We start from the raw sequence: 27,937 nt of genomic DNA on the forward strand, positions 1-27,937 counted from the left end.
AAACTCTACTATGATAGGGCAGATTTGACACTACTCATAGCTGCAGATGAGGGGCAGGAAGAAGAGAGTGACGCTCTCCCTGACCTCTTGTCAAATACTGCAGCTGACAGCTCAGTGGAAGGGGTTGTCCTTGCAGACTGCCTTACAGCAGAGCAAAATAAGGACTGAAAGAACCTCCTAGGCCAATTCTCTGAACTCTTTTCACTCACACCTGGTGAGACTACTTGGTGTGAACATACTTTTCATACTGGAGACAGTGTACCTGCCAAAAGTAAGATTTATAGGCAGCCTGGCCATGTCAGAGACTGTATTAAATCTGAGGTTCAGAAGATGTTGGACCTAGGTGTTATTGAGCACTCAGACAGCCCCTGGGCCAGCCCAGTGGTGCATGTCCCCAAACCTCATAGTCAAAATGGAAAAAGGGAAATGAGGTTTTGTCTAGACTACAGAGGGCCCAATACAGTTACAAAAACAGATGCTCACCCTATAACCAGAGCATATGAGCTAATAGATACACTGGCATCTGCCAAGTATCTAAGCACTTTTGATTTGACTGCAGAGTATTGGCCGATCAAATTATCAGAGGATGTTAAACCAAAAACTGCATTTTCAACCTTTGGAGGGCATTATCAATTCACAGTAATGCCCTTTGGTCTGATAAATGCACCTGCCAATTTCCAAAGGCTGGTGAACACATTCCTCCAAGGTCTGGAAGCTTTTAGTGCGGCATATTTGGATGTTATTGCTGTATTTAGCTTCACCTGGGATGACCACCTGGTCCACCTGTGAACGTGGGAGAACCAGGGAGAAGTGGTTTATCTGGGACACCTAGTTGGTGGGGAACAGATTGAACCACTACAGGGGAAGATCCAGACTATTTTAGACTGAGCTCCCCTTACTACTCAGACCCAGGTCAGAGCCTTTCTTGGGCTCACTGGGTATTACAGGAGGTTCATTAAGAACTGTGACTCCATTGTTGCCCCTCTTAATGACCTCACCGCTAAAAAAAAAAAGAAAATGCCCAAAAAGGTATTATGGACAGCCGGCTGTCAAAAAGCGTTTGATGAGCTTAAACAGGCTGTATACTGCACCTGTTCTAAAAGGCCCAAGCTACTCTACAAAATTAATTGCCCAGACAGACTATTTTGAATTGGGGGTTGGGGCAGTGCTTTCACAACTAAACTGGTTGCTTTTATCAGTAGGAGGTTGACCCCTAGAGAAAAGCGTTGGTCAGCCTTAGAAAGGGAGGCCTTTGCTGTGGTCTGGGCCCTAAAGAAGTTGAAACCATACTTATTGGGGAATCACTTCATTGTTCAAACAGTCCACAAACCTCTATTATGGCTGAAACAAATGAAAGGAGAAAACCCTTAATTGTTGAGGTGGTCCATTTCCCTACAGGGGATGGACTTTACAGTGGGACATAGACCTGGGAGTAACCACTCCAATGCAGATGGGCTCTCCAGATCTTTCCACTTAGACAATGAAGACTCATCTGGGCATGGTTAGCCTTATTGTCCCTGGAGGGGGGGTTGTATAGGGAAGTACCATCTTTCTTGGCATGTTACTCCCAATTTCTGCCTGTTTGTCAGTGCGTTTTTACTGTCTCACTATGATCTTGCTAGTCAGGACCCCAGTGCTCAGAGTTTGTGGCCTATATGTCAGTTTGTTATACTGTGTTGTCAGTATGCTTGACTGTTGTATTGTAATAGTATTTATAAATCGATTACTACCCCCTGACGAGGCGTCAAAGCGCTTTTCGATGAGTAGCATGCTACTCCGGAACCCAAAAGGAATTAGTGGTGGATTAGTTTAGGGAAATATGAGTACAGTTTTAGTATTATTACGAGTTAATTTGAGCAGCGGATATGTGAGTTTGTTAGTTGGATTGACTGGAGTAATGGAGTGGTGGAGGAGCGAAGAATCCAGAAGTGTTAATTGGGAGTTTACGGTAATAGGATTTAGGTTTGGGATGAGTAAAGAGGGGATGGAGGAGGGAAGAGTCTGTGGAAAGGGTTAGGGAGATCATAGTAGCAGGGTGAGATAAATGAGGGAGAATTTAATAGGGTTGTTTTGGAGATCATGGTAGTAAAGTGAGGTTTGGGTGAGTTAGATGTGGAAGAGGAGGGAAGAGCTTAGGCAGGGTTAATTAGGAGATGAAAGTAGTAGAATGGATTTGTGATGAGTCAGAGTGGGAATGGAGGATTAGTTTAAACAGGTTTAAATAGTATGTGTCTAATTTATTGTTATGACATAGTAGCGATACATATTTTCTAAAGAACTATATATAACTAGAATCTACACATAATCAGATACAAAATATTTATCAACATAGGCATATGCAGTCCATAGCTGTTTGAATATGGTGGTTATGAAGGGAAGAGCCAACTCTTGAGTAGTTTTCTGTAGACAAGATAGTTATCTGTGGCTCTTATAGTTGGGGGTAATTAATTCCATAGTTTGGCTGCTTGAATGGAGAAGGATGTACTACCTATAGTCTTTTTCTTGTATGGTGCTGTTCTAAGGTGGGGTGCCAGTCTTGAGCGGAGGTTTCTTTGTTGAATGTATTTGGTTATTTTGTTTCTGATAAAAAGTGGTCCTGTTCCATATATAGCTTTGTGCGTGATACAAAGCAGCTTGAAGGTGCATCTTCTAGCAACGGGTAACCAGTATAGTGCTCTCAAGGCAGGGGAGATGTGGGCTTGTGGCTTTACTTGTAATAGTAGCCTGGCTGCGGAGTTCTGAATACGTTGTAGTTTTTTCATAATAGATAGCGATGACCCAAGTAGAGGCCATTGGTATAATCCAGTTTGGATAGTACAAGCGAGATAGTAGCTTGCACCTTGTGTGGAAATCTGAGGTGGGGGAAGATGCGTCGTAGAGTTTTCAAGGTGATGAAGCTTGTTTGTGCTAATTTGTCCACTTGGGCATTCATTGTTAATTTGGAGTCCATGGTGATTCCAGGATTTTTAACTTCCTTGGATAATTGAGGAAGTGGTCCGAGATCGTCAGGCCAGGCGCACAGTGGTCATAATGTTTCCAGTCACCACATATAAGTATTTCTGTTTTGGAGGCATTTAGTTTGAGATGGCTTCAAGGCATCCACTGATGAACGGCTCTGAGGCAACTAAAGATTTGTGAGTTTTCAATGTTTTTGGGGCATTCTAATTTAAGTAGTATTTGTGTGCCATCTGCATAGTTGTAGCATGTGAGATGAAAATCATTGATCAGTTCTGGTAATGATATCATGTAGATGTTAAAAAGCAAAGGTGAGACACTTAGACACCTCACATGGCCATAGTCGGGATTACCATTGTAAAGCTATATATATGTACTGACATATATGTAGTGCACACTTATAATGGTGTCCTCGCACTCACAAAGTCTGGGAAATTGGTCCTGGACAACGTGGGGGCACCTTTGCTAGTGCAAGGGTGCCCTCACACACAGTAACTTTGCACCTAGCCTTCAGTAACTGAAAGTTAGACATATAGGTGACTTATAAGTTACGTGGTACTGTGAAAATGGCTGTGAAATAGTGTATACTATTTCTCTCAGGCTGCAGTGGCAGTCCTGAAGGAGTGTTTGTATGAGCTCCTTATGTGTGGCAAAAGAAATGCTGCAGACCATAAGGATCTCCTGGAACCCCAATGCCCTGGGTACCATATACTAGGGACTTATAAGGGGGGTACAGTGTGCTAATCTGGATTGGAATATGGGGTCACTAGACTATAGTGACAAATTTGGGAAACAGAGAGCAGAAGCACTGGAGTTCTGGTTAGCATGAACGCTATATTGAAAAACAAGACTATTGGGACCCTCACAGTTATCACAACTAACACACCTGCTATAAGCTCAAAATATACTGCTTGCCCTTCTCCTAAGCAAAACACCACCACCACTAACACACTTTTTCTAAACTGCCAGCTCAGAAATGCTCGGTCACTCTCAAAAAACAAGCACCACATCCACGACCTGCTCACAGACACACAACCTGACTTACTATTCATAACAATCATGGTTGGGAGATGACATGGCCCTAGTGTTGCATAAAGCCCTTCCTCCGGACTATCAACCCATCACAAAAAACCATATAGGCAAGAGAGGAGGTGGGATAGCAATAATATTCAAACAAGCAATATATCGCAGTAAAACAGACAACATTTCCATACAAAGTTGTGAAGCCCTCCTCGCCAGATGCCACCCTACTCCAACTTCCTCCTGTAACTTTCTCCTCCTTTATAGACCTCCACCTAACTCAACATTCCCAGATGCTTTTCCAGATACAGTCTCAAACCTTATTACATTTTACTCAAACCTATGCATTCTTGGAGCCCTAAACATTTGGTTTGACAAACCCACTATGCCCCATTCAAAAGCTATCACCACTGGCCTAGTAGCATTGAACCTATATCTGATTGTACACAATCCCACACACATAACTGGACACACCCTAGATATCATTTTTGCTAAGCCCGAACTAGTTACTGTTCATAGCATCACACCAATCAAATGGTCAGACCACCATTTGATAGCTTTCCGAAATAAAACTCCACAAATCAACACACCCCACAACTGCTTACATACATAAACCTATCGACCTTGGAGCAAACTCAATTTTGATGACTTAGAAAAACAACTAACAGCCAACACAGATCTAGATACACTTAATTCTGTTCCAAAACTTTATGAGTGGCTACAGGAAGCTTTTGATATTGTAATACCACTCAGAAAAACTAAACACGACAAAAGAAAACCAATACCTTGGAGAAACACAGAACATAAAAACATAAAGCGACAAATCAGAAAGTTGCAGCGGACCTGGCTCAAAACAAACAACAGTCAAGACAAACTGCAGCTAAACAAACTTAACAGAATATACAACTCATCAATCAAAAAAGCTAAAAAAAAAAAAAAAAAAAGGTACTACTCAGACAGAATTTTAAATGCTAAATCTGCAACCAAAGAATTTTATAAAATTCTCAATGAATTTTGAAAACCTACATGCATGGAAGGAAGTCATTCCACTACTCAAGATTTCACAAACAAACTGGCAACTCATTACACAACCAAGGCAGACACATTGGACTCCTATTTAAAACAAAAGAAAACCATCAGCACCAACCCCTTTCCTAAAATACCCTCTAAGAATAAACCAACCCAGCCTCTACAGTCCTTCAAACAAATATCACAAGGTGAATTTATGGATTTGGTCAAAGCAAGTAGACCTTCCGGTTGCCCTTCTGACCCCTGCCCACCACACATCTTCAAGAACATTCTTTTATCTACTTCTGCTGCCACCGCTGTAAGAAGAATCATCAACAACCTTTTAACTACAAGAACTTTTCCTGTAGACCTGAAAAGGGCATATATATGACAGTTATTAAAGAAAACAAACCTAGACCCGCAAGACCCAAACAACTACAGACCAATCACAAATGGACCTTTCCTGGGCAAACTGATAGAAAGAGCAGCATTCACCCAGATGTCACAATTCATTGAAGACAATTCTATACTTTCAGACTTCCAAACTGGATTCCGCCCAGGAAGAGGCACTGAATCGGCACTTATAGCAATCTGGGAGGATCTTAAAAACACAGTTGACTGCAATGGAGTTGCTGCACTACTTCTCTTGGACCTCTCGGCTGCCTTTGATACGGTTGACCATGACACCCTAATTCAAAGACTCCACGAAGCCGGCATAGAAGGGACTGCTCTCAACTGGATTACATCCTACCTTCACAAAAGAACTAATATCTATTCGCCCCCCCTTCTCGTCCAAACCCTACCTCACAAAAGCAGGAGTCCCAACGATCAATCATCTAAAGGAAATGCATTGTTCTGCCTTCCTGGAATTGAGCTGCTCAATCCCCAGGAGGGCAGAAACCTGTCTGTGAGGTGGCAGCAGCTGGGGCTGCAGTGAAAACCTCAGAGAGCTGGGTTGGCAGTACTGGGGATCCATGGTGGAGCCCCCAGGGTGCATGGGAGTGGCCCCCCAATACCAGATTTGGATTGGGCGGGTAACTTCTATGATCTTAGACACCTCACATGGCCATATTCGGAGTTACCATTGTGAAGCTTCATATATGTATTTATATATATATGGTGCATGCTTATAATGGTGCCCTGGACAATGTGGGGGCCCCTTTGCTAGTGGAAGGGTTCCCTCACACACACAGTAGCTTTGCACCTAGTCTTCAGTAAATGAAGGTTAGACATATAGGTGACTTACTTAGTGCAGTGGAAAATGGCTGTGAAATAGTGTGTGCACTATTTCACTCAGGCTGCAGTGGCAGTCCGTCCTGAAGAAAGGTTTGTATGAGCTCCTTATGGGTAGCAAAAGGAATGCTGCAGCCCAAAAGGATCACCTGGAACCCTAATGCCTTGGGTTCCTAGGTACCATATACTAGGGATCTATAAGGGGGTCCAGAGTGCCAATCAGAATTGGAATCTGAAGTCACTAAACTGTAGTGATACATTTGGTGAGTAGAGAGAGCATAAGCACTGGAGTTCTGATTAGCAGAACTTCAGTGACAGTCATGCATACTGTCATCACATATAGGCCACAAACTGAGTGCTGAGGTCCTTGCTAGCAGGATCCAAGTGAGACAGGCAAAACCTCACTGACATCAGGCAGGAAACTGAGGATAACATGCCAAGAAAGATTGTACTTTTCTACACTGGGTATGGTCTGTAAACTGTTTGTGAATATAGGATGAACCGACATTTACAATGTTGATGTAAGCCTCTTATTCGGCCAGCATCATATTTGTAGGCTAAAGTTAGCATTTTATTCTCAGACAGCATTTTATGTAAAACATATTCCATTTACCGAACCTTAAATAATGAATCCAACTCTGTTTAATCAGATTTTGTATTGTCATACTGTGAATTTTGGTTTCAAACACAACACATACCCTTTTAAGGTCTATTAGGATTTAGGCTGAGCCAAGCAAATTCTCCATCAAAACGTGGGCCAACTGTGGTGCCCTCAATATTCATGTGCATCTTAAATACTTTAAGTACTGCTCTACACTACCCATATGTATACTTAGCCAATGAAAATTTGTCCCATCAGTTGGCATCAAACATGTTGCTGTCACCGGACTGAATCTCTATGCAGTTACGTTGAAATGAGTAATCATACTTGCCTTATAGACAAATCACACTGGCTCCGAAATGTTTTTGATGTTTTTCATATTCGCTACATATCCCTTCAAGACTTAGACAGACCCAAGCAAAGTTTCGACCGAAAAATGTGCCAACTCTGCACTCTCCAGCTGTGCATTCCTATAGAAGTTTAGACAAATTATCATTCTTTCTCTCAGGAAATTCACCCTGATTCACATATATTTATGTAGTTTTTCAAACACACCACATCCCCCACAAGGTTGATGAGGATTTAGTATGAGCACCACACGGTTTCCACCAAAACGTGGGCTAACTATGTTACTCTCTAGAATATGAATTCCTGCATGTATGTGTGTGCTTATTTATATTTGGCACACACCTACACAACTATATGTTGATTGCCTAAGACAATAAATATTTTTTCCAATATGTGGTGCCAAACGGGTCCAACCCTAGAGCAGTTCATTCATTTGTATTTATCTGTGAGTATGGAACTAAGAAACATTTCTACTGAAGCATGCCACTACATGCTCCACCCTCAAGGCAATTCTTTCTATGGCGTTAACTTACAAATAAGTAACCATCCTTTCCTTGTAAAGATCAACTTGACTTACAAATATTTATATCATTTATAAAGTTCCCTTCAATACTATCTATTTTAGATTTTTCTTTGGTGTCCAGGACTTGTCATGAAAGGCGGCACCTAAAGGATGACTTAAGTTCATTGCATTTCTTTTCTTTGCGGTATTGTACATTTAAGTAACTATACTTTTTGTATATGAAAGTCCCATTGACACTCAAATACTTGGGTTATTTTTCTTAGAGACTATCGTTTCTACAAGATCTGTGTGGAATCTGTCTGAGCCAAGTAACATTTTTATCTCAGTTTGAGACCAATGCATTCTTATGGAGCTATGTACAAATAGTTAACCATAATTTCCTTTCTATTAATCAACTTGCTTCTCTTGTTTTTTTCTTTAATAAATGGTGTACTATGATTCCTATATGCAGCTTGTCTGAGACAAGCACTTTTTAGGGTCGAGCCTGTGTTGCATGTGCTCGCGCATGCGTTTCGCAGCGAGACTCTTTTGTATTTAGAAAAGGGCTCGGAGCCCTGTCAACTTCACGTCAGTGTTTTTTATTGGTTGGTGGGCTTCCCTAATAAAATCTGCTTGCTTTCATTAGTCGAAGGCACGCATATGTCATGCCTTTTCCGGTGGCTAGCCCTCCTCCAGCGCAGCGACCAAGTACAGAAAACATGCGAGGCTCGCTGTTTTCCATCGGGCTTGTGGACTTTTTTTTCTCTAATTTACGAGCCCGATCTCGCTTGGCAGAAGTCGAGCACTTTACATACTTGATTTCACTTTTTCGGGTTATGTACATAAATGCACTTTTGTCCGATAGGTGAAAAGTCGGGTTAGGAGTTTACATTGCGATCAGCTCTAACATGAGCAAACGCGAGACCCGATGCATTGTAAATGCTTGTTTTTCTTACCATGAGGCACCAACAGTGCCACCCTAAAGCCACATAATTTCTGTTGACCTTGATTAAATTCAGTAATCACCCCCTTCTTTTCTGAAGATCAACTTGGTTCATTAGTTGGAATTGTATTCATAAATAGAACTCCCTCTACACTACTGATGTGTATCATGCTTCAAACCTGTGAATTCCTATGGACTTATATTAGGAAAAAGTAACAATCGTTTCCATTATGAAAATCATCTTGGCTGACAAGTAAGTGTATTTTTATTCATAAGTTCCTCTTGTATACGATACTGCTATGTAATTTGTCTGAGCAGAGCAGGATTCCCCTCAAAACATGGCCCCCAGTAGATGACATTCAGTTCAACCTATTCCAGTGCAGTTATGTTAAAAAAAAAAAAAAAAAAAAATGCTTCTATATAATTAAGATATGTTAATTCTTATTCTGTTGTTCGTTTACATCGCACACCCCTACGTGATCCATATGGTTTTTTAGCGATAACTGAGCAATGTATACACTGAACTATAGTGTTAAATTTGCTATTTTTCAAATGTTAAAGTTACACGGGTTGTCGGATCAAATATCCTTGGCTCTGTATGTGTATGACATCCTTCTCATTCTGGCCTAACTGTTCTGTTTTTTGTGCAGGGGACCTATGTCACTAATGTCCTAACAAGTACTCTGTGATTTGAGTTGGTTGCTTGCCATCAGATTGCTAAATATTTTAAGAGTGGGTGGTAGTCCTTATGATATGGATGGCTACCACCCCTTGACTAGGCCATACTGTTAACAGTTTGTCGATGCTGCTTATAGTATAGAGGAATAGGCCTTTTTCGCTGAATCCAGCTGGGGGGGGGGTTGCCTGTTGGAGCTCCCTTTTAAATCCATGTGGTAATTAATGAGAGCCCCCCCACCATATTTTCCTCCTCCCTTAGAGAAAATTAAAGGAAACACCTTTTGTTGTAGGGGCCTGAAACCAGACTGATTTCAGCAGGTCAAGTGTGACCTGTCAAGACCCTAGGACAAGGAACAACCCAAAAGGCAAATGCAGGACAGTGTGGTTTAGTTTCAGTTGAGAAAATGGGCTGACTAACCAACCCCTATATCCTATGCTTTGTGTGGCTGAGCATCAGAGAATCTAGAAACAATATGCAAGCTGTAAATGACAATATCAGTTGAAATTAGGTGTCATAGGGATTTGGCACATTGAGTGGACAAGACACTTTGGGGGTCATTTTGACATCGGCGGTCTTTTCTCAAGACCGACGAGGGACCGCCATGCAGAAGACCGCCAGTGGTGGTGGTTTTCCGCTCAGCGTATTATGACTGTTGGCAGCTCTCCGTTCTTTTTCGGACGGAGAGCTGCCAACAGCCATACTGGCAGTCGGCGGGGAAGTGGAGGTTGCTCCACCTCCACGTCAACAGAACACCGCCCACCGAATCACATCCTGTGATTCGGCGTGGCTGTGTTCTTTTGACGGTGTGGTGTCGGCGGAGCAGCCCCCATGGATCCCGTCCCCTCCCGGAGGATCGACGGACCAGGTAAGTCGATCGTCCATTAGGGGAGGGGGGTGAGGGGGTGTTGTGTGGGTGCATGGGGGTGTGCGTTTGTGTATGTAGAGGGGGTGTGTGAGTGCGTGTATGCTTGCGGGGGTGTTGTGAGTTTGAGAATGAGTGCGTGTATGTCTGTAGGTATGTCTGTATGGTTGTGTGCGTGTATGTTTGAATGTGGGCGTGCGTGTCTGACTGTGTGTGTGGATGTTGGCATGTATGTCGGTGTGCGTGTATGTGTGTTGGGGGTGCCTGCGTGCATGTCGTGTTTGAATGAGTGATGTGCTGTTGGGGGCTGGGGTGGGTAGGGGGGTCCTGCCACCTTTGAGGGGTGGTGGGGGGTGTAGGGGAAGGAGTTTGGGTGGGGGAGATCCCTATCAGTGCCAGGGAAGGAATTCCCTGGCACTGATAGTGCTCACCGCCATGGTTTTCATGGCGGTTCCAAACTGCATGAAAACTATGGCGGTCAGCTAGGTCAAAATACCGCCGGAGGTATAGTGACGACAGCCGGGCTGGAGACCCAGGTCTCCAGCCCAGCGGTCGTCTCCGCCCTGGCAGGCGGAACAGAGAAGTGGCGGATGGTCATAATTCCAAAAAATTGACCGCCAGCCTGTTGGCGGTCTTACCGCCGCTTCTCCACCGTCCGCCAGGGTCGTAATGCCCCCCTTTGTCCTGATTGGATTCTCACAAATGTTTGGGGCTAATGTTGAGCTTGACTGAACAGTTGGATTTGGATTAACTACCCAAGGCCTGGATTTAATTGTCACTTGCTGCATACCAGTGTTCATTTTTCACATGAAGGTCTGCACAACAGTGTTTAGCAAGGCCAGGACCAGAGCCAGAATACTTTCTTTTCATCAATATACCCCAAGGACAGAAGTATAAGAATTGCTACTAAGCAAGAAGAAGGGGCTAAGCTGTCTGGAGAACTAAGAACCTGCCTTACACTGCAGAGGCCTGAGATCTGGTTGAGCCTGTACTATCATGAGATACCTTGTTTTGCCCAGCCAGTCCGAGACGTAGCTTCTATGGTGCTGATGAGTCTGACCCAAAGAAGCCGATTGCAACAATTGGTATAATTGAGAGCAAGAATTTTGACAGCGTCTGTGACAACTTTGTGGCACCTTTGCCGTAGTAGCCTTACCAGTGCGAGCCCATGAACGGGGAGAGTAGTAGCATCAAGCGAGAATCTTTGTAGCCATGAGACTGGATATTGTGAACCCGTCATGGCACCCGAGAGTGGTGGTCTTCACAGCCATGAATCCCTGCACCCTGAACGTGAAGCTCAACACTGATGACTTGCAGGTGCCAGTCCATTGTGTGTAATCCTATTGTGGGCCCTTCAGTCGGGGCCCATCACTGCTGTAAGCCATCATACACAACCAGAGATGTACCATATAGCCGGCGCTCGCATTTGGTGTCACTTCGAGGCCTGCCCTGCATGAGCAAAAATAATTCTGCACCTGTGTTAAATCAGCATCTGTCACCAGCATCAAGAGGGCTCTCCTGTGCCTCTGCAGAACTGTGTAGCAACTATTCCAATTTCCCCACTTCTCCCTGCAGAATACAAATGCTCTTGTGAGAGAGACTTGAAGAGATACACATAGAACCCTTGCTTATCAAGCAGTTGGTGTGCTTCGGTGTAAGGTTAATTACAATTCCACCTTGTAACCTTGTTTTTCTGTATGTAGCCTGGCTAGGGAGCAGAGGAGAGGTCTAACACATATATTGTGATTCCAAGTGTTAGACATGTCAGATCTTGGTGTGGTTTACTCTGTCTTTTTACTTCTGACCTCCCGTTTTTGATCCTGTGCTGAATTTCCTATTTGCTGGCTTTAGGACTCTGGGTACTTTACCACTGCTGACCAGTGCTAAAGTGCAAGCACTCCTTGTCTAAATTGTGTTGGTGATTGGTTTATCCATGTTTGGCATATGTGGTTTACTAGTAAGTTCCTAGTAAAGTGCACTATGTGTGCCCAGGGCCTGTAAATAAAATGCTACTAGTGGACTTGCAGCACTGATTGTGCCACCCACATGTGTAGCGCTGTAAACATGTCTAAAAAATGCCACTGCAGTGACTGTGTGTGCAGTTTTAAACTGCCATGTCGACCTGTCAAGTACACCCACCTGCCAGGCCTTCCCTTTTATTACATGTAAGTCACCCCTAATGTAGGCCTAAGGCAGCCCCATGGCCGGAGTGCAGTGTATTTAGAAGGTAGTACATGCACTGGTGTGTTTTACATGTCCTGATGGTGAAATACTTTCTAATTTTGATTTTCACTATTGCAAGACTTATCTCTCCCATAGGGTAACATGGGTATTGCTTTGAGATATCTTTTAAGTGTAATTTCCCATTGGAATCAGATAGAGATATGGACTTTAGGGGTCTCTGAACTCACAATTTAAAAATATATCTTTTGATGAAGTTGGTTTTTGAATTGTGAGTTTGAAAATGCCGCTTTTAGAAAGTAGGCCTTTTCTTGCTAAACCCTTCTGTGCCTCTGTCTGTCTGCGGAATACACTTCTGGGTCAGGATGACAATTGGACTGTTTGTGTATTTACTGTAGGCAGTCACACAAAGGGAGCTGAGGTGTGCCCTGCTTATTCTGATAGCCCATCGCTAACCTGATTGTTATTCCTGAGCTACAGTGGGAGGAGGAGCCGACACTTGCATCTGACTAGGGCTGTGCCTGTCCACACACAAAGCAGTCTCCAACCCTGTGTAGTGTCTGGGGCCAGGGTAGGGAAAGGCGGGGTCTTGTGCACTACATAGACTTCTCTTTGATGTCTGCCTACTTCAAAGACAGAAATGGGTATGTGTACTGGATCTTTGACACCACAGAGTTAGAACCCTTCTGGCCTGAGGAAATTCTGCCAGGAAGAAGAGCTGGATGCTGTAGGAGGGACTGCCATTCTGCCTGTTTGCTTTGTTGTGCTGTTCTGCTTCTTGCTGCTTCTGTCCTGGGAGTGAAAGGACTGGACTTGACTTTCTACATCCTGCTTCCAAATGTTCTCCAAGGGCTTGGACTGAACTTATCTCCTTGTATCCTTAAAATCTCAGTGACATTCACCTGCCAGCACCTGGGCTCTCTTGTTGAGTCCTGACTTGCCAAGTGGTGCCAGCTCCTGGGCCATTGGGAGTGAGTTCTGGTACAATAAAGAAGAAACAAGTGCATCAATTTCCAGAACGACTTCGGAACCAGTGCCACTCATTGACCCTGTGCCACTGCCTGCACTGGAGCCGTGGTACTGCGTGCAATGTCCGTGACCTACAACGCTGGACTGATGCCGCTGCAGCGCCTCCGAAGTCCCACCATAGCGTGAGTCCAGAGTGTTGTGTAACCAGTGCCTGTAGCACCCGACTCCACCGCAGCACCTATGGCACTGTGGTGTGATTGCAACACCGCAGAGTTGGTGCCTGGCCGTCAATGCCTCATTGCCACCTCCTGCAACCGCAAGGAACCGACGCCTCACCTCCCCCGCCTAGCAGTAAGGAACCAACACCTCACCTCCCCGTTGGCAGTAAGGAACCTCGCCGACTCCGCGCAGCATCTTTGTTTCCTCGTCATTTTCCAAGGTACTGTTACCAGGGTCTGTACAACTCTGTGGTCTACCGCACTCCCTCGCTAACGGCACTTGACTGTTGGAAGCGACTCCATCAAGCCGTTTTGATAGCCTCAGCTGAAGCTGTTGTGTTTCTAAGTGCTATACTACTTTTAATCTTTTTTAGAATTCGTATCTTTACTTGTGTATGTTGTTTTTTGTCATTTTGGTCTCATTTTACTTAGATAAATATTGGCTATTTTACTAAACTGGTGAGGAGTTCTTTGGTGGTGGTGGTGGTTACGCAAATATTTACATATTGCCTCTGATATAAGCCAAACAATTTGAGCCAGGCTACCATGGGGTGAGCATGGATTATCTTAACTGTGTGACTCCCTTACCCTAACTAGAGTGAGGGCCACTTGGACAGGGTGCAAACCACTGCCAACTAGAGACCCAATTTCTAACAGCAAGTAAAGTAAGTTCATTGTACAATATAAAAAAACCTTTGTAGTGTTAGAAAAAGCATTAAAAGAGAAAAAGGCGCACATAAATACAGTAAAGTATTGCCTATTTAAATCAAGGTAAACAGTAAAGTAGATGATCTTGCAGTACAGATGGGCTCCATAGTACGGAAGAAGAAAATCAATCCAAGCATGACTGCTGAAAACATCAAGAGCACTTACTGTACACACTGAAATCCATTGCGATTATTTCAGTTCTATCAAAATGTAGCAAAAATCTGGTGTTTTTAACATGCCAAATAAAATCGGGGCCTGAAAGGCTCATCTTAATATTCAGTGGTTGTGGACAACCATATGTCAAAGGATTGGTTACAAGCGATGTTTATAATGTTAACATATCTAGGACAAAAAAAAATAGATTAACAGCATCCTCTTTTCGCTAGCCACATAGTCTACAATGGTAACATGTGAAAACTTAATTGTCATGTCATAGAGAAATTAAATTGCTTTGTGCTGTGATGAGTGAGTGTGAAAGTATTTTAACCGAAAGTAGCTGGATGATGGATTTTTCAAATAAAAATGGGATGAGGTAGATGTAAAGGTATTTATTCTAAAGATTAACATTCTATCAAAGATATAGGTAATCAAGACCCTTTTAAAAGAGGCTAGTTTAACATTCTCATTTTGCTACTTTTTAAACTGTGCGGGTCCTATTTAGCATTTAGACTTTCTGCCATCCCTCCATGGGGGCAAAGGTCATACCTGCACCACCTGGTGTAGGACAGTTCCCCATAATTGCCTAAATAATTGTGGATCTCTCTGCTGTGAAAGGAGCCACCTCTGTGGCAATCGTATCACAAAAGTGAGGTCTGCTGAACGGGCACCATGGTTAATATGACCGCTCGGCAGACTTTTTTTTTTTGTACAGAGAAAGCAAAAAGCCTAAAGTGAGTTTGTTTTTTCTGAGCAAAACTTAAAAGGCCCCATTGCACAGAACTCTCTTCCCTTCATATGGGGCTATTTAATATTCTCCCTGCCCATCACTGCCACACCTCGCCATGCCAAATCCATCCTGCCCTCAGTAGGGCAGGACAGTCATCATTGTGACCAAGCAGTTCTGAGGCAGATGGGTGAATTGATAGGGTGACTGCGGTAGACCCAGCAGAGGTTCCACCAACCTTAACCTATCTATTCTTCTGACTGTAATAGAGCAGGGGAACTGAGAATATGGCTGGGCAGGAGAAGTCCCAGCTTATCATATTCCTCTTGCTCTAAGGCCCTAAATATTTTAAGACCTGAAAACCAAGACACAGAATTAGAACCATGTAGATTGTCATTCTAAATCTCTAACTCGGGGGTCTAAATCATTTTCTGTAAGAAGAGCTACTTATGATCAATAAAATTAATCCTGAATTACTGATATCATTAGTGTGGCTACATCAGACAATATTATGTTAGTGAATAGCCTATGTAAAATTACATGCAGTGAGCAACTCAGTGCATCAGACAGAATTGCCAGCTGTTATATAAAGTTTTTAAAAAAAAGTTTTGTCAGTCTGGAAAGCCTTTGCCCAGGTAATACTTACCAGCCATAGCTTAAATGTCCCTGGCATCAAAGTAATAATATTGGTAATAAACTAGACCGATGTCACATGATTTATCACTCAAATATCTTCTCTATATATAGTTTAGAAAATTCAAACATCATCTTATCGTTTCTGAAAATACACACATTTTTGTTGCTAATATACGCTTTTCAATTTTCATATACACATATCAATCAATCACAAGCTTCTAATTTAGTAGGGTAGACTGGACAGAGTAGAACCTCTCAAACAGATAGTTGGAGAGCTACCAGTAGCTCACAAGGTACTAGTTGGAGAAGCCTAATCTAGCTAAATAAGAATCTATTTATCCTGTTGTACTCTGAGCACTAAATATTTACCACTTTATTCACAAAGGTAAATTTGGTCATACAGGAAAGTTTACAGCAAAATGTACTTTTTTTTTTAACATTTGCCTAGAATACACAAATGGATTCCTGGCACGAATAGATCCATCTGCAGATTTCTCCACCACAAGTAGGAAATTGGCTGGCAGTCCAAAGTGCAGCTTGTCTTGAAAGTTTCGGAACATCCATAAAAATGTATGTGTGTCAGCATCCTGTAAATGTCCGACCCAATAGTCTCTCCACACATCTTCTCCTGTTTTTAAACAGCCAACTCCACACAGCATAATTCAACTCAACACAACACAGTTCAACTCAAGATAATTCCACTACACATAATTACACTCCCAACCTACATTTCATGCCACATATTTAAACTCCACATAGATCCACTCAAATCCAAAACACATAATTACACCCCACAACACAAATTCAGCTTCGCAAAATGCCACATAATTAAACACCATATAATGCTACTCTAGATATTGCCGCATAATACCACTCCAAACCATGGCACATAACTACACACAACATTACACAACATAGTTACTCTCCACATAATACCACTCAGCACCATATATTTACACACCACATACTTATTCTCTACTCAGTACAAAATAAATACACCCCACATTAAAACATTCCACATCATATCACATAATTGCAGTAAACATAATTTCGCACAATGTCACACAATTCCACGATACACAGTTAAACTCTACACGTTTCTAAAACACACCACATAATTCCTCACCAAACCACATATTTCAACTCCACAACACAATCCCACAACACACCACATACCTCCAATATACATCACAAAATTCCACATCATGCCACACACTTTAACAGCACACTCCATAATTCAACTCCACAACATCCCAATCTAGAACACACAATACCATTCCATATAATTTTCTACATAACACACAATCTCACGCTACATAATTACAGTACACTTAATACCATTCAATTACTATCCACATAATTGTACAGCACACCATGCCACACATTTCCACTACCCAACTCCATACCATTCCACGTCACACAATTCTACAACAAACAGTTACTCTACAACACATGTCTTCCTCCCACTTCCATCAACTCTGTCATCCCTTACCCACTGCCCCTCTCATCTCTCCCTCACACTCACTGCCCCTCACATCGTGCAGTCCCACTACCCCCCTCTCATCCCTCTCTCACACTCCCTATCTCCTCTCTATTCAGCCTCTCACACATGCTACCTTCCTGTACCTCCTCGCACTACGCACTGGTCCACCTCCCTGCCCTCCTCTAGGTGCCCCTCCCTGCTCTCCCGGTCTTTCTCTTTCTCACCCACTTTCTGCTCTTCTGTCTGCAGTTCATTCACCACTTCAGCACAAACTATCTCTCTATCTTCCTTTCTAACAATTCTGTGCAGTTCTCACCCCTATCTATTCACCATGCCAAATAATTCCACTACATATCACACATTTCCACCACACACAGTTCCACAACTAACAGTTCCAAACCAACCCACATAATTCCACTCCATGCCACATACATCCACTCAAATCAAAACACATGGGTAAAAGACATTGTCATTTAGAACGCCAATAGCTCGATCTTTCACAACTGCAAGACCTATTGCATTGCAAATCCTTGTTCTAGAAGCTGTACCAAAATCCCATCAAGGGAAAGAATGGAGAGAGGTTGTTATGTAGGATTCGTTTCTACATAGGTACATCTACATATTATTATAGATATTTGGTTGAATCTTATAAAGCATTGCTGAGGAATACTCAACATATTCAACTTCTATCTTTCTAACAGGATGGAACTATTTCTCCAGCACAACGGGATGAAGTAATTCGGTGGTTGGTTAAACTGAAATACCAATTCGGCATTTATCCAGAAACGCTTGCCTTAGCGATCAGTCTTTTAGACAGGTTTTTAACAACTGTAAAGGTAAATATATGTCTGATAAGACCACTGTGAGTGTTTGTTTTAATGCATATCATATCAGAATATGGATCAAACTTATTCTATGACCTGTGTATTTTAGAGTTCACTGTGTACAGAACTAGGCATCACTACAAGTTAACTCCAGCTCATTTCAACTCAGTCAAGCTATGTGTGTGGGGTCCCTGTAGATGTGGTTTGATCTGACTGTTTCTTTTTTGTAGATTCTCTTTGTAATTTATGTTACACTTATAAGAAATGGAGTTGCTTGTTCTGCAACTTGTTGTGGGCCTCTGTATGTGCATGTTTCGGAAATAATGTAAAATGTCAGTGCTCTAAACGTTGGGTGATGGTGCAGTATGACAGTGTCAGATGAAATTACGTAAAAGGGTACAAACAGCTGTAGCGCTGTTGTGCTACAATACGTTTCTGAGGTACTGATTTAAATTATTATTATGTGAATGAAAAGCATGTGTTTGTTAATGTATAGTATGTGTGTATGTGTGTGTGTGTGTGTGTGTGTGTGTGTATATATATGTTATTTCTATAGTGTGAACCTAGCCAAAAGGAAACCGAGCGCTGTCTTTGTCAAAGACATGTATAAGAGAAATTAGTAATAGGAAATAAACTGACGTTTGGGGACAGTTAATGCATTGTGATGCATTTTTTAAAGATGTTTCCAACTCTTCCAAAAATGGAGTGATGTTGGAGTGGTCCTGATGGATACAAGAATGTTGGTTTGGATCCTGCATGCATAAACTGAAAAGTCCTGCTGTCTTTTTTTTTTTTTTTTAATATATCTTTATTTACTTTTCACTGCATTACATCTGCAATACCATTGGTGACATCAACAGATTTCCATTCAATGCACATTATTGATCTTTGAAAATACAACGTATTCCTGCATTCTTTAGTGCTCCCACCGCATTTTTTTTTATCCTAGGCGTGTTTAGTGTCATTAAGGATGCAGTGTGCCTAGGTTGTTTCAGTGGCTTGGGAGTTCATCCCTGTCCTGTGGTCATCTGTAACCTGGAGTACCTGTGTGTCTGCATAGCAGTCTTCTCTAAAACTACTTATTATTTTAACTTGATGGCGCTATTGCAAACAGGCGACCTTTACTGCTGTGGTGGGTGTTATTCTTTGTTTCTTTGTTCTTTTATTTTTCCCCCTTTCATTCAACTGAGGCCGAGCCAGTACCTTCCTCTGATTATTATCCCTGTCTCCTCCATCTGGGATAGATGTGCTTTGGGGGTGAGATTATCCATGTCCTGTCACGTGGGGTTCAGCCTTCCTGTCACCTCCACTGCCCGCCCTAGGTGGTCCTCATCTCCCCTTCCCTGCCCCTTCGCTCTTTTGTATTCTCCAGCTCACCCCACTGCCTCGTGCCCGACACTATTAGTCACTCTGGCCTTCCACAACCACTTCCCCTTCCCTGGTCAGACTGTCCCATCTCAGAAGTATTTCTTCCCATGCCAGGGCGATGGGGGTTTGGCGCATGCCCCTTGCCTCCTCACTTTTCAGCACTTGCAGTTCTGCTTGAGCCCACCTTGACACGTCCTGCCTCCATTCACTCGCTGATGGGCACCTGGGGAATTTCCAGCCCATCGTAATCCGCCTCCTATAGAGAACAAGTGCTAGATCTAGAAAGCGGCCCCTCACTCTCCCTAGAGGGATACCCGCTCTCAAACCCAGTAAGCATGTAGCTGGGGACAGACCAAGCTCCACCTCCATCACTCGTGCTAAGTCAGCCAGCGCCGCAACCCAGCCCCTCTGGAGCTCTGGGCAGTTCCACACCATATGATCGAAGTCTGCGCTTACGTTTCCACACCTAGGGCAAGTCTTGGGGGTTCCCCCGTAGATTCGTGTCAATCTGTGTGGGGTGAGGTATGTTCTATGCATATAGTTGTACTGTATATACCTCAACCGAGTGTTTCTGGATACCGTCCGGGGATATGCTAGCGCCCTGCCCCACTCCGCATCTGTTAATTCCCTGCTCACTGTCTTTTCCCACTGTTCTCTCTGGGGCTGCAGTGCATCAAGTGATTCCTCGTTTTGGGACCTGTAGATTTTAGCAATTAAGTGAGAGTCCCCACCAGACGTTAGTAGTAAGTGTAGTACTCTATGGGTGGGAGGTTCTACATTGATCGTTCCCCAGTGTTCTCTAAGGGTATGTGTTAGTTTCCTATACTGGAGAAACTGTCCCCTTGGGACTCCCATTTCTGTTAAATCCAAAAAAGACCTCAGCACCCCCTCTCGGAACAGCGCCCCAACTGTCCCCACTCCTGCTTTCTTCCAGGGCCCCAGGCCCAAGCCCACCAGGTTCCTCTCATTTGTTCCTTCCCTTAGTACCGAGAGCGGTAGCTCCGGGGAGTATGGCTGTCCTACCCCTACTCTTCTCATACTTTTATTCCAGCATGCTGCTGCTACGCTCATCATCATACTGTCCGCCTGCTTGGTCCCTTTCATATTTACCATCTGCGCAATGATTCATTCCATTCCAGTCTCTCCCTGAGCAGTGCATCTATCCAATTGTCCCTTTCCTCCCAGCCACGCAGCAATCCACTGCAATTGTGATGCTAAATAATAAAACTCAAAGTCAGGGACTCCCAGGCCCCGGAGATGTGTCGGCCTACAAAGAGTCTAAAGTGCTGTGCGTCTACGGCCTTCGTCCCATATAAGCTCCCTGATCAGCGTATTAAGTTCGCGGAACCACGCAGAAGTGACCAGCAGCGACAGATTCGCAAAGTAATAAAGTAACCGGGCAGAACTATCATTTTAGACAATGCAACTCTGGCCATTATGGTTAACCTCAAGGAGCGCCAGAACTTCACTGAGGCACGTAGGGAGCGGAGTGCCCTCCCAAGATTGCCATCACGGAGGTCCCCAACCTCATGGAACACTTGTATTCCCAGGCACTTAAATGTCCTCGGCGCCCAGCCTACGTCCTCGGGGCACGAAGCGGGCCGGTCGCGTCCCGTCAGCATGGGGGAAAACATATGTTTTGCCTCTATTGAGACGCAGTCTCGATAAGGACCCAAAGTGCTCCAGAGCATCCAGAGCCCAGGAGAGTCCCGTCTCTCCGTCCCTGAGGTAGATAAGTATATCATCCGCCTAAAGGGAAACAATATGCTCTGATTGTCCTCAGTGTATCCCTTTACCCTTGCCATCCCTTCGCAGTTGGGCTGCCAGCGGCTCGATGGCCAGTGCAAATAATAGTGGCGATAAGGGGCATCCTTGCCTAGTGCCCCTGTGAATTGGATAGGTGTCGGATACCGTCCTGCCTGTTCTTACCCTGACCAGGGGGTACGCATATAGCAAGTCCTCCCATTTTACCCAACCCTCTCCCAACCCCATCTTTCTCATCACTGTCCTCAGGTAGTCCCATCTAACTGAGTCGAAGGCTTTTTCGAAGTCCACGGCGAGTAGTACCCCAGTCAAAGGTTTCGCTTCCCTGGGCATATGTAGGATGGCAAATAGCCGTCTCAGGTTAAGGGATGTGCTTTGGTTCGGGACAAACCCGTTCTGATCCTCGTGTATCAGCTTGGGCATGTGGCCGAGCAACCGATTGGCCATGATTTTGCTAAGTATTTTAAAATCATTGTTCAACATTGACAAGGGGCGAAAGTTAGCAACTGATATCTCTCTAGCTTTGGATTTGGGCAGAGGGACCACCAATGCTTCCCTCAGTGTGTCCGGTAGCTCACCCCGGCTCAATGCCTCAGAGTACACCTCCGCTAGTCTGGGAGCCAGTAAGGTTTCGTATTTCTTATAGAAATCCATAGGCAGGCCGTCCGTCCCTGGTGTCTTCCCGGGTGCTAGTTGCGATATGGCATTCCGTATCTCATCTACTGTCACTGCTGCTCCCAGCCCCTCCTGCTCCTCATTTGTCAGCCTTGACAAGGGGAGTTGTTGCAGATACGCCCCGAGGGCAGGAACGTCAAGTTCCTCAGGTTTCCTATATAAATGAGCATAGTATTCCTTGAAGGCATCATTTATAGTGTTCGGACTATGTCTTCCCTCTCCATCCATGGTTATCACCTTGGTGATAGGCTCTCCTTCCCCTCCTGGTCTCACCAGCCACTCCAGCATTCTGCCTGATCTCCCCTCCTCAGAGTGTAATGAGGCCATGTAGTTTTGCACATTATGGCATCTAAGTTGTTCTTCAGCCTGGGAGTGGGCTCTCTGTGCCTGGGCATACCTTTCCCTTTCCTGCTCGCCTGTTCCCTGTCTCTGTTCCCCCTCGTGTATTTCCTTCTCAATGCTGGTCAGTTCCCATTCTAGTGTTCGTCTCACCCCCGTCGTCTGTCCCATACAATATCCCCTGGTTGTCACTTTAAGGGTCTCCCACTCAATGGATCTAGAGTCAGTGGACCCCTCATTAGTTTTAATATGGTCATCCAGGAAGAGACGAAGGTCATCCCTGTATGCCTGGTCCTCTAAAGCTCCAGGGGCCAATCGTCACATCGGGATGGGGGGGCCTAACCTCCTTCACTCTCCAAGTCAGTAGTAGAGGATTGTGGTCAGAGAGTGTGCGTCCCAGGTATTCAGAGTGGACCATCCTCTGCATCAGTGTTGCTGTACAAACCACTCTGTCAATTCTGGTGTGCACCCTGTGGAGTCCTGAGTAGTATGAATAATCTTTTTCGGCAGGGTGTTGCTCACGCCATATGTCTAATAGTTCCCATGCGTCTAGCCATTCTCTAAGCTTTTGGGCTACCCTACTTGTCATTGCCCCAGAAAGTGGCGGGTAGAACGGTCCAGTTCTATATCCAGCACGCTGTTAAAGTCTCCACCAATCAAGAGGCCTCCCCCCGCTGACTCGTGAGTTGACCTGACAGCCGTGTCATAAAGGGGATCTGGTCTTGGTTGGGGGCATAAATGCAACTCAGGGTGATCAGCACACCGTGTAATCTTCCTTCTAAAACCACATATCTGCCTTCTTGGTCAATATTGGTGGATTCTTCTGCAAAGGGAACCCCAGCATGTACCCATATCAGTGCCCCCCTAGCGTATGCTGAATACTCCGTAGTGTACACCTGTCGCCTCCATCTTCGCCTTATCTTTTCTGCTTCCCCTTTTGCTAAGTGGGTCTCTTGTAGGAACGCTTCTTGAATACCCCTTCTTTTTAAGTAGGACAGAATTTTGTGTCTTTTGTTTGGCGTTCCCATCCCCGCACATTCCATGTTAGCAGGTTATACTCTGCCATATCGGAGAGACAATCGTACCATTTCCTTCTTGGCCCGCCCCAGTGGCCTGAGACCTTCTGCGTCTGACTGTATGTCTAACCCTAACAACCCACCTACTGCGGAGCGCCATCAGAACTAACAATTGTAAACCCCAACTCCCCTTCCCCAGGGCGCCCTCCAAACAGAAGGCTGCCCAAAATATTGTGCAACTGTGCAACTCAGTCAAACATTCAACTCTAGTTCTCGCCAGACTGTTGGAATGGACGAGACTCTGGTGGGGGGGACCATGCCCGGAGGGGCCACAAGATCGCTTTCCACCTCCACCTCAGGGCTGTACTGCGTTCTCGGGTACCCAAGTTCATCCGCTGTTTGAGGGGTCACCCTCGGTGCCTGCGCCGAGCAGCTCGATCCGTCCACCGAGGACATCACTGTGCCGTCCGACTCTCCGCCCGAGTCCCTGGGGGGCAACTCCTCTCTGCTCATGGAGGTAGCAGCCTCTAGTGCCGCCTTTTTCCCCATTTCCTTTTGCGACTGGGTTGGTGCCAAGCGGGGTCGGTTCCTGTTTCGCCGTCTTCCCGAACCCTGGCGTGCTCCACCGCCCCCCGGTCCCCCATTTACATGTCATACCATTTGGGTCCCTCGGGTCTCCAGCCAGTCCCACGCCTCCTCGGGGGTCTGGAAAAATGTAGTCTTACCATCCATGGACACCTTTAGTTTTGCCGGGAAAAGGAGCGAGTATTGGATTCCTTCATCTCTCAAGGCCCTCTTGACTGTCAGGAATGAGGCTCGCTTGGTTTGCACGTCCAGTGTGAAGTCGGGGAATAGTGTCACCTCCCCGTTCGCAACTTTAAAAGGGCCCGCTTCTCTGGCTCTTTGTAGAAGAATATCCCTGTCTCTATAGTGCAGCAGTCTGTCGATCACCACACGCGGAGGACGACCCGGCGCCAAAGGCCTCGAGGGCACCCAGTGCGCCCGTTCCAGGGTGTAGAAAGGGGTCAGGTATTCCGGTGCGACGGTTGTGCGCAACCATTCCTCTAGAAACTTCATCATGTTCGCTCCCTCGGCCCCCTCCGGCAGCCCCACCACGCACACATTGTTTCTACGACTTCTGCCTTCTGCGTCCTCTGCTCTTTGCTCTAGGTGCGCAACCCTATCTGTTAGGTACGTCACCTCGGCTTTTAGGTCTTTTTGTTGCGGTCCAATTTCAGCCAAGGCATTCTCCGTTTCTTTTACTCTATCCACTAACTTGAGCTGGTCCGCCCTTAGCAGGCCGACTTCAACTGCGACCTGATAGATGTCGCGATGTAGAGTAGTTTTGGTGTCCTCTATTGCACCTAGGATCTTATCTAAGGTGTCCTGTACTCTGAGTTGGGGAGGGTCCAGCGGCTCTCCCTCCTTGCGTTCAGTGGGTGTCATACTGTCCATTATTTTACCTTTATGGCGATTCTTGGGGGACATCTAGCACCCGGGGAGGCCCACCACCCAGATCTGGGTGATAGGCCGACTTTTACTTCGGTCACTCTCCTACACGATTCCTCCCTTCCTGCCTCCACTCAGGTTGGACCGAGCCCTTCATTCTGCGATCTCGTTGGTCTCCCCCCTTGTCCTCTGCCTCTGGGCGACCCCCCCGTGCCAGCCTACCATTCCAATCCTGCCGGGGTCCCACGGGAGGCCGGTGCCACTTTGCTCATCTCCATTCGAGGCCGGCAGGCCCCTCGGCCTAAGTTCTGCCGCCGCTCGCCGGGATTCTTCCCCCTCTGTTTTTATTTATTTAAGGGCCCCCCTCAGGGCGCTGATCTTTGGGGGCGCAGGTGTGTTCCAGCGGGCCCCGCCGGTGTCCAAAGGTCCTCCAGTGCCAGGAGAGTCACGCGCAGCACTCACCCTGCTCCGGGACGCCAATCTCGGGCCTCCGCCATCTCCTCCTGTTCCTCGGTGCAGCCCCGGGGGGTTCTTGTGTGCCCAGAGGGTCGGATCCCGTGTCCTCTCTGCCCCTGAACCGGGCGTAGATGCCGGCTGTCCCGGCGATCGGGGCCCACCGGCTCCACCCGCTTCCTTGCTGCTTTATTTATTTGGGGCCCGCTCTTCGGCTCCAAGTCGGGCCCTGCGTCGGTCACCGCGGCACGCCCACGGCACACCTTCAACCCGGTGAGCGTCGCGCTCCACCCGGTCCGCCCGGGAGAGCCCTCCAGCACCCGGCGCCATCACCTGCCAAGCCGCTCCCGATCCCTCCAGTTCCTCGTGGGCCGCTGGGCCACTCCCCGCTGGCCGCGTGCCCACACTCGAGTCCCCCCGGCTGCACGGGGCCCGTCGAGCAGACCGCTCCGAGGCTCCCCGACTTTCACCGGAGCCACTCAGCCTCGCCCCGATCGGGCTCCACAGTTTTGCGGTGTCCTCCTCAGCTCTCCCGCTCTGCGGTTGCGGGATGCCCCAGGGCTGGATGCAGATTTTGCAGGACTATTTGTAGGCCCCTCCGGAGCGCCTAACTTATGCGTGCGCCATTTTCGATCGCACGGCCATGCCCAAATCCTGCTGTCTTGTTTATTTTTAGATCGGACATTCATAGACCCCCTGTATATACTTTAGCATATACCTCTTTATGGGCTCTCTGCTTTTTCATTGGTTTGTTTCAGTGTCCTTAAAAAATCCTTGCTTGCTAGTGGTCAATCCTTCCTCCTTGTCCCACCTTTTCATCAGTTGTACACTCCCCTGGAGCATGGCCCCCAGTACTTGTACCCTTCCACTTGTGCCACTTTAGCATGTGCTTAGGGAATACTTTTTTTTTTAGGCTAAAAGCATTTGACTAGAACGCTGGATGTTATCATTGGCTCCATTTGGTGTCTGTAAACAGAGCTGTAAATCATATTCTTCTCTTGTTACATGTGCTGTGCGTTCAAAGACCGAGGTCAAATGTTAAAGATTGTTTTATGCGGGTGCCTGTTACCCCCCCTCCCCACCGTGGCGCAAAGAAAATCGTGACCACAACTATGTTTATATTGATTTTCTTACACGCTGCCAATGCATGGAGAAAATCACTATCATTGCAGTATTTAATGTATATTCCCTCACTTTAAGATGGCCGCCGCACGTCATGGGCAATGCCGTCATTAATGTCATGACGAGGCTGTCTCTTTTCCTTTGCCGTTGATTGTTTTTTCTATGACCTTTACCAGTAGTTCTTGGTCTGGTGACGGCAGCAGTTGCAAACTAGCTGCTGTTCATGCTGTGATCTGACCCTCAACTTTTTGTGGTAGGCTCTAATTCACTCTTGTTATTATTCTGAGGGCTGTAGTTTGCTGTTTTGCTCAAAATTCCTCTCATGATTGTGCAGTTTTCTTTTCAGCAGGGTTAAAAGTGGGTGTTCTACAAATGCGAGGGGGAGGAGCGAGGAGGGTGAGCAGAGGTGCTAAGCGCATCTCTTGTAAGAACTCCAGAAATGAGGCATCTAACTCTGTAGTGACGTGGAATATTTATTTACCCCAACACCAATTTCTTCTTGGGGGGTACCAGTTCTGAAATGGATGGACTGCTTTCCTAACCACATAAATGTGCCCACCCCAGTCTCCTCCAGATATACTCTTTCGCCACTTGTTTTTTTCGGTGCTGTATGCCTGCAGCTCGCACCGTGCACCTTACTTAACATGCCCACCAGCCACTGTGGAAAAGCTGCACAAACTGGGCAAGAGCCCAGGGCATGTAGCCAGGAAACCTACTCCTGCACACCATTTGCACACACAAAACTGTTTCTTATGATCACATTTGCTCACAAATGTACCCAGTTGTTTCTCTGACACACCCCACAGATGGGGAGTGACCCCTTCGGCAGTGTTCGCTCCCCTGGGAGGCAGATTTTCTTTTTTTTTTAGGCCATTTCTGCCCACCTTAGGGGCAGATCGGCCTATTTTTCTTAGCCAATCTGCTCCCAAGGGGGCAAAAACCACTAAACACAGGGATTTTTTTTTTTTCCCCATTTTCACGCAAGGTGTTCGACCCCTTAGGCAAGGGTCATTCCCCTGGGTGGCAAATTTATTTTAGGCCATTTCTGCCGGGCAGATCAGCTTTTTTTAATTAGGCTGATCTGCCCTCATTGGGGGGGGGGGAGGCAGAAACCACTAGGCACCAAGATGTTTTTTTTATTTTTATTGTTCTTCTTTTTTTTGTTGTTTTTTTTTTTTTACAGATGGCGAGCGACCCCTTAGGCCAAGGTTACTCGCTAACATTTTCCCAAGGACCAAAAAGTTTGGTTTGTGACGTGCCCGGGGGCCGCATTGATGTCAGGGCAGTGGCGTTTGGGTGGGGTAGCTGGGAAGATTGGTGTACTTTTTTAATTTTTAAGAGACTGTCTTAGTTTTACACTTGTGCTGCAAGATGTCTTTAAAAATGAAGGCGTTTCTAAAGTTAAGTGCAGGAGTCCCTAGTTACTTCATTTCTTTAACAACAAATACGTTTAAAATAAATGATGGTGTGTCTATTCAATATTTTTATTGTTAGTGCGTAGTCGAGCAAACATCTGCCTAGTGCTCCTGTTGCCCAAGGGGCCGCATGTAAAGGTCAGAGGGGCCACATGAGGCCCACGGGCCGTACTTTGAGTATCCATGCCTTAGGCAATGGTCACTTCTCTGGGGGTGGGGAGGCAAATTCATTTTAGGCCATTTCCGCCCCCTTTGGAGGCAGATCGGCGTAATTCTATTAGGC

The 27,937-nt window shown here is 45.6% G+C and overlaps 1 protein-coding gene across 2 annotated transcripts in view; it reads left to right on the forward strand.

The window, feature by feature from the left end:
• The window catches only part of CCNI (cyclin I), a 344,582-nt gene that overhangs the window by 33,569 nt on the left and 283,076 nt on the right, over positions 1-27,937 (forward strand). For both annotated transcript variants that reach the window (XM_069236820.1, XM_069236821.1), the window contains exon 3: positions 17,931-18,065. In XM_069236820.1, the coding sequence (XP_069092921.1) occupies positions 17,931-18,065 (135 nt within the window). The remainder of the gene's footprint in view (positions 1-17,930; positions 18,066-27,937) is intronic.

The sequence above is a fragment of the Pleurodeles waltl genome, chromosome 1_2, assembly GCF_031143425.1.
Source record: "Pleurodeles waltl isolate 20211129_DDA chromosome 1_2, aPleWal1.hap1.20221129, whole genome shotgun sequence".
Classification (NCBI taxonomy): Eukaryota; Metazoa; Chordata; class Amphibia; order Caudata; family Salamandridae; genus Pleurodeles; species Pleurodeles waltl.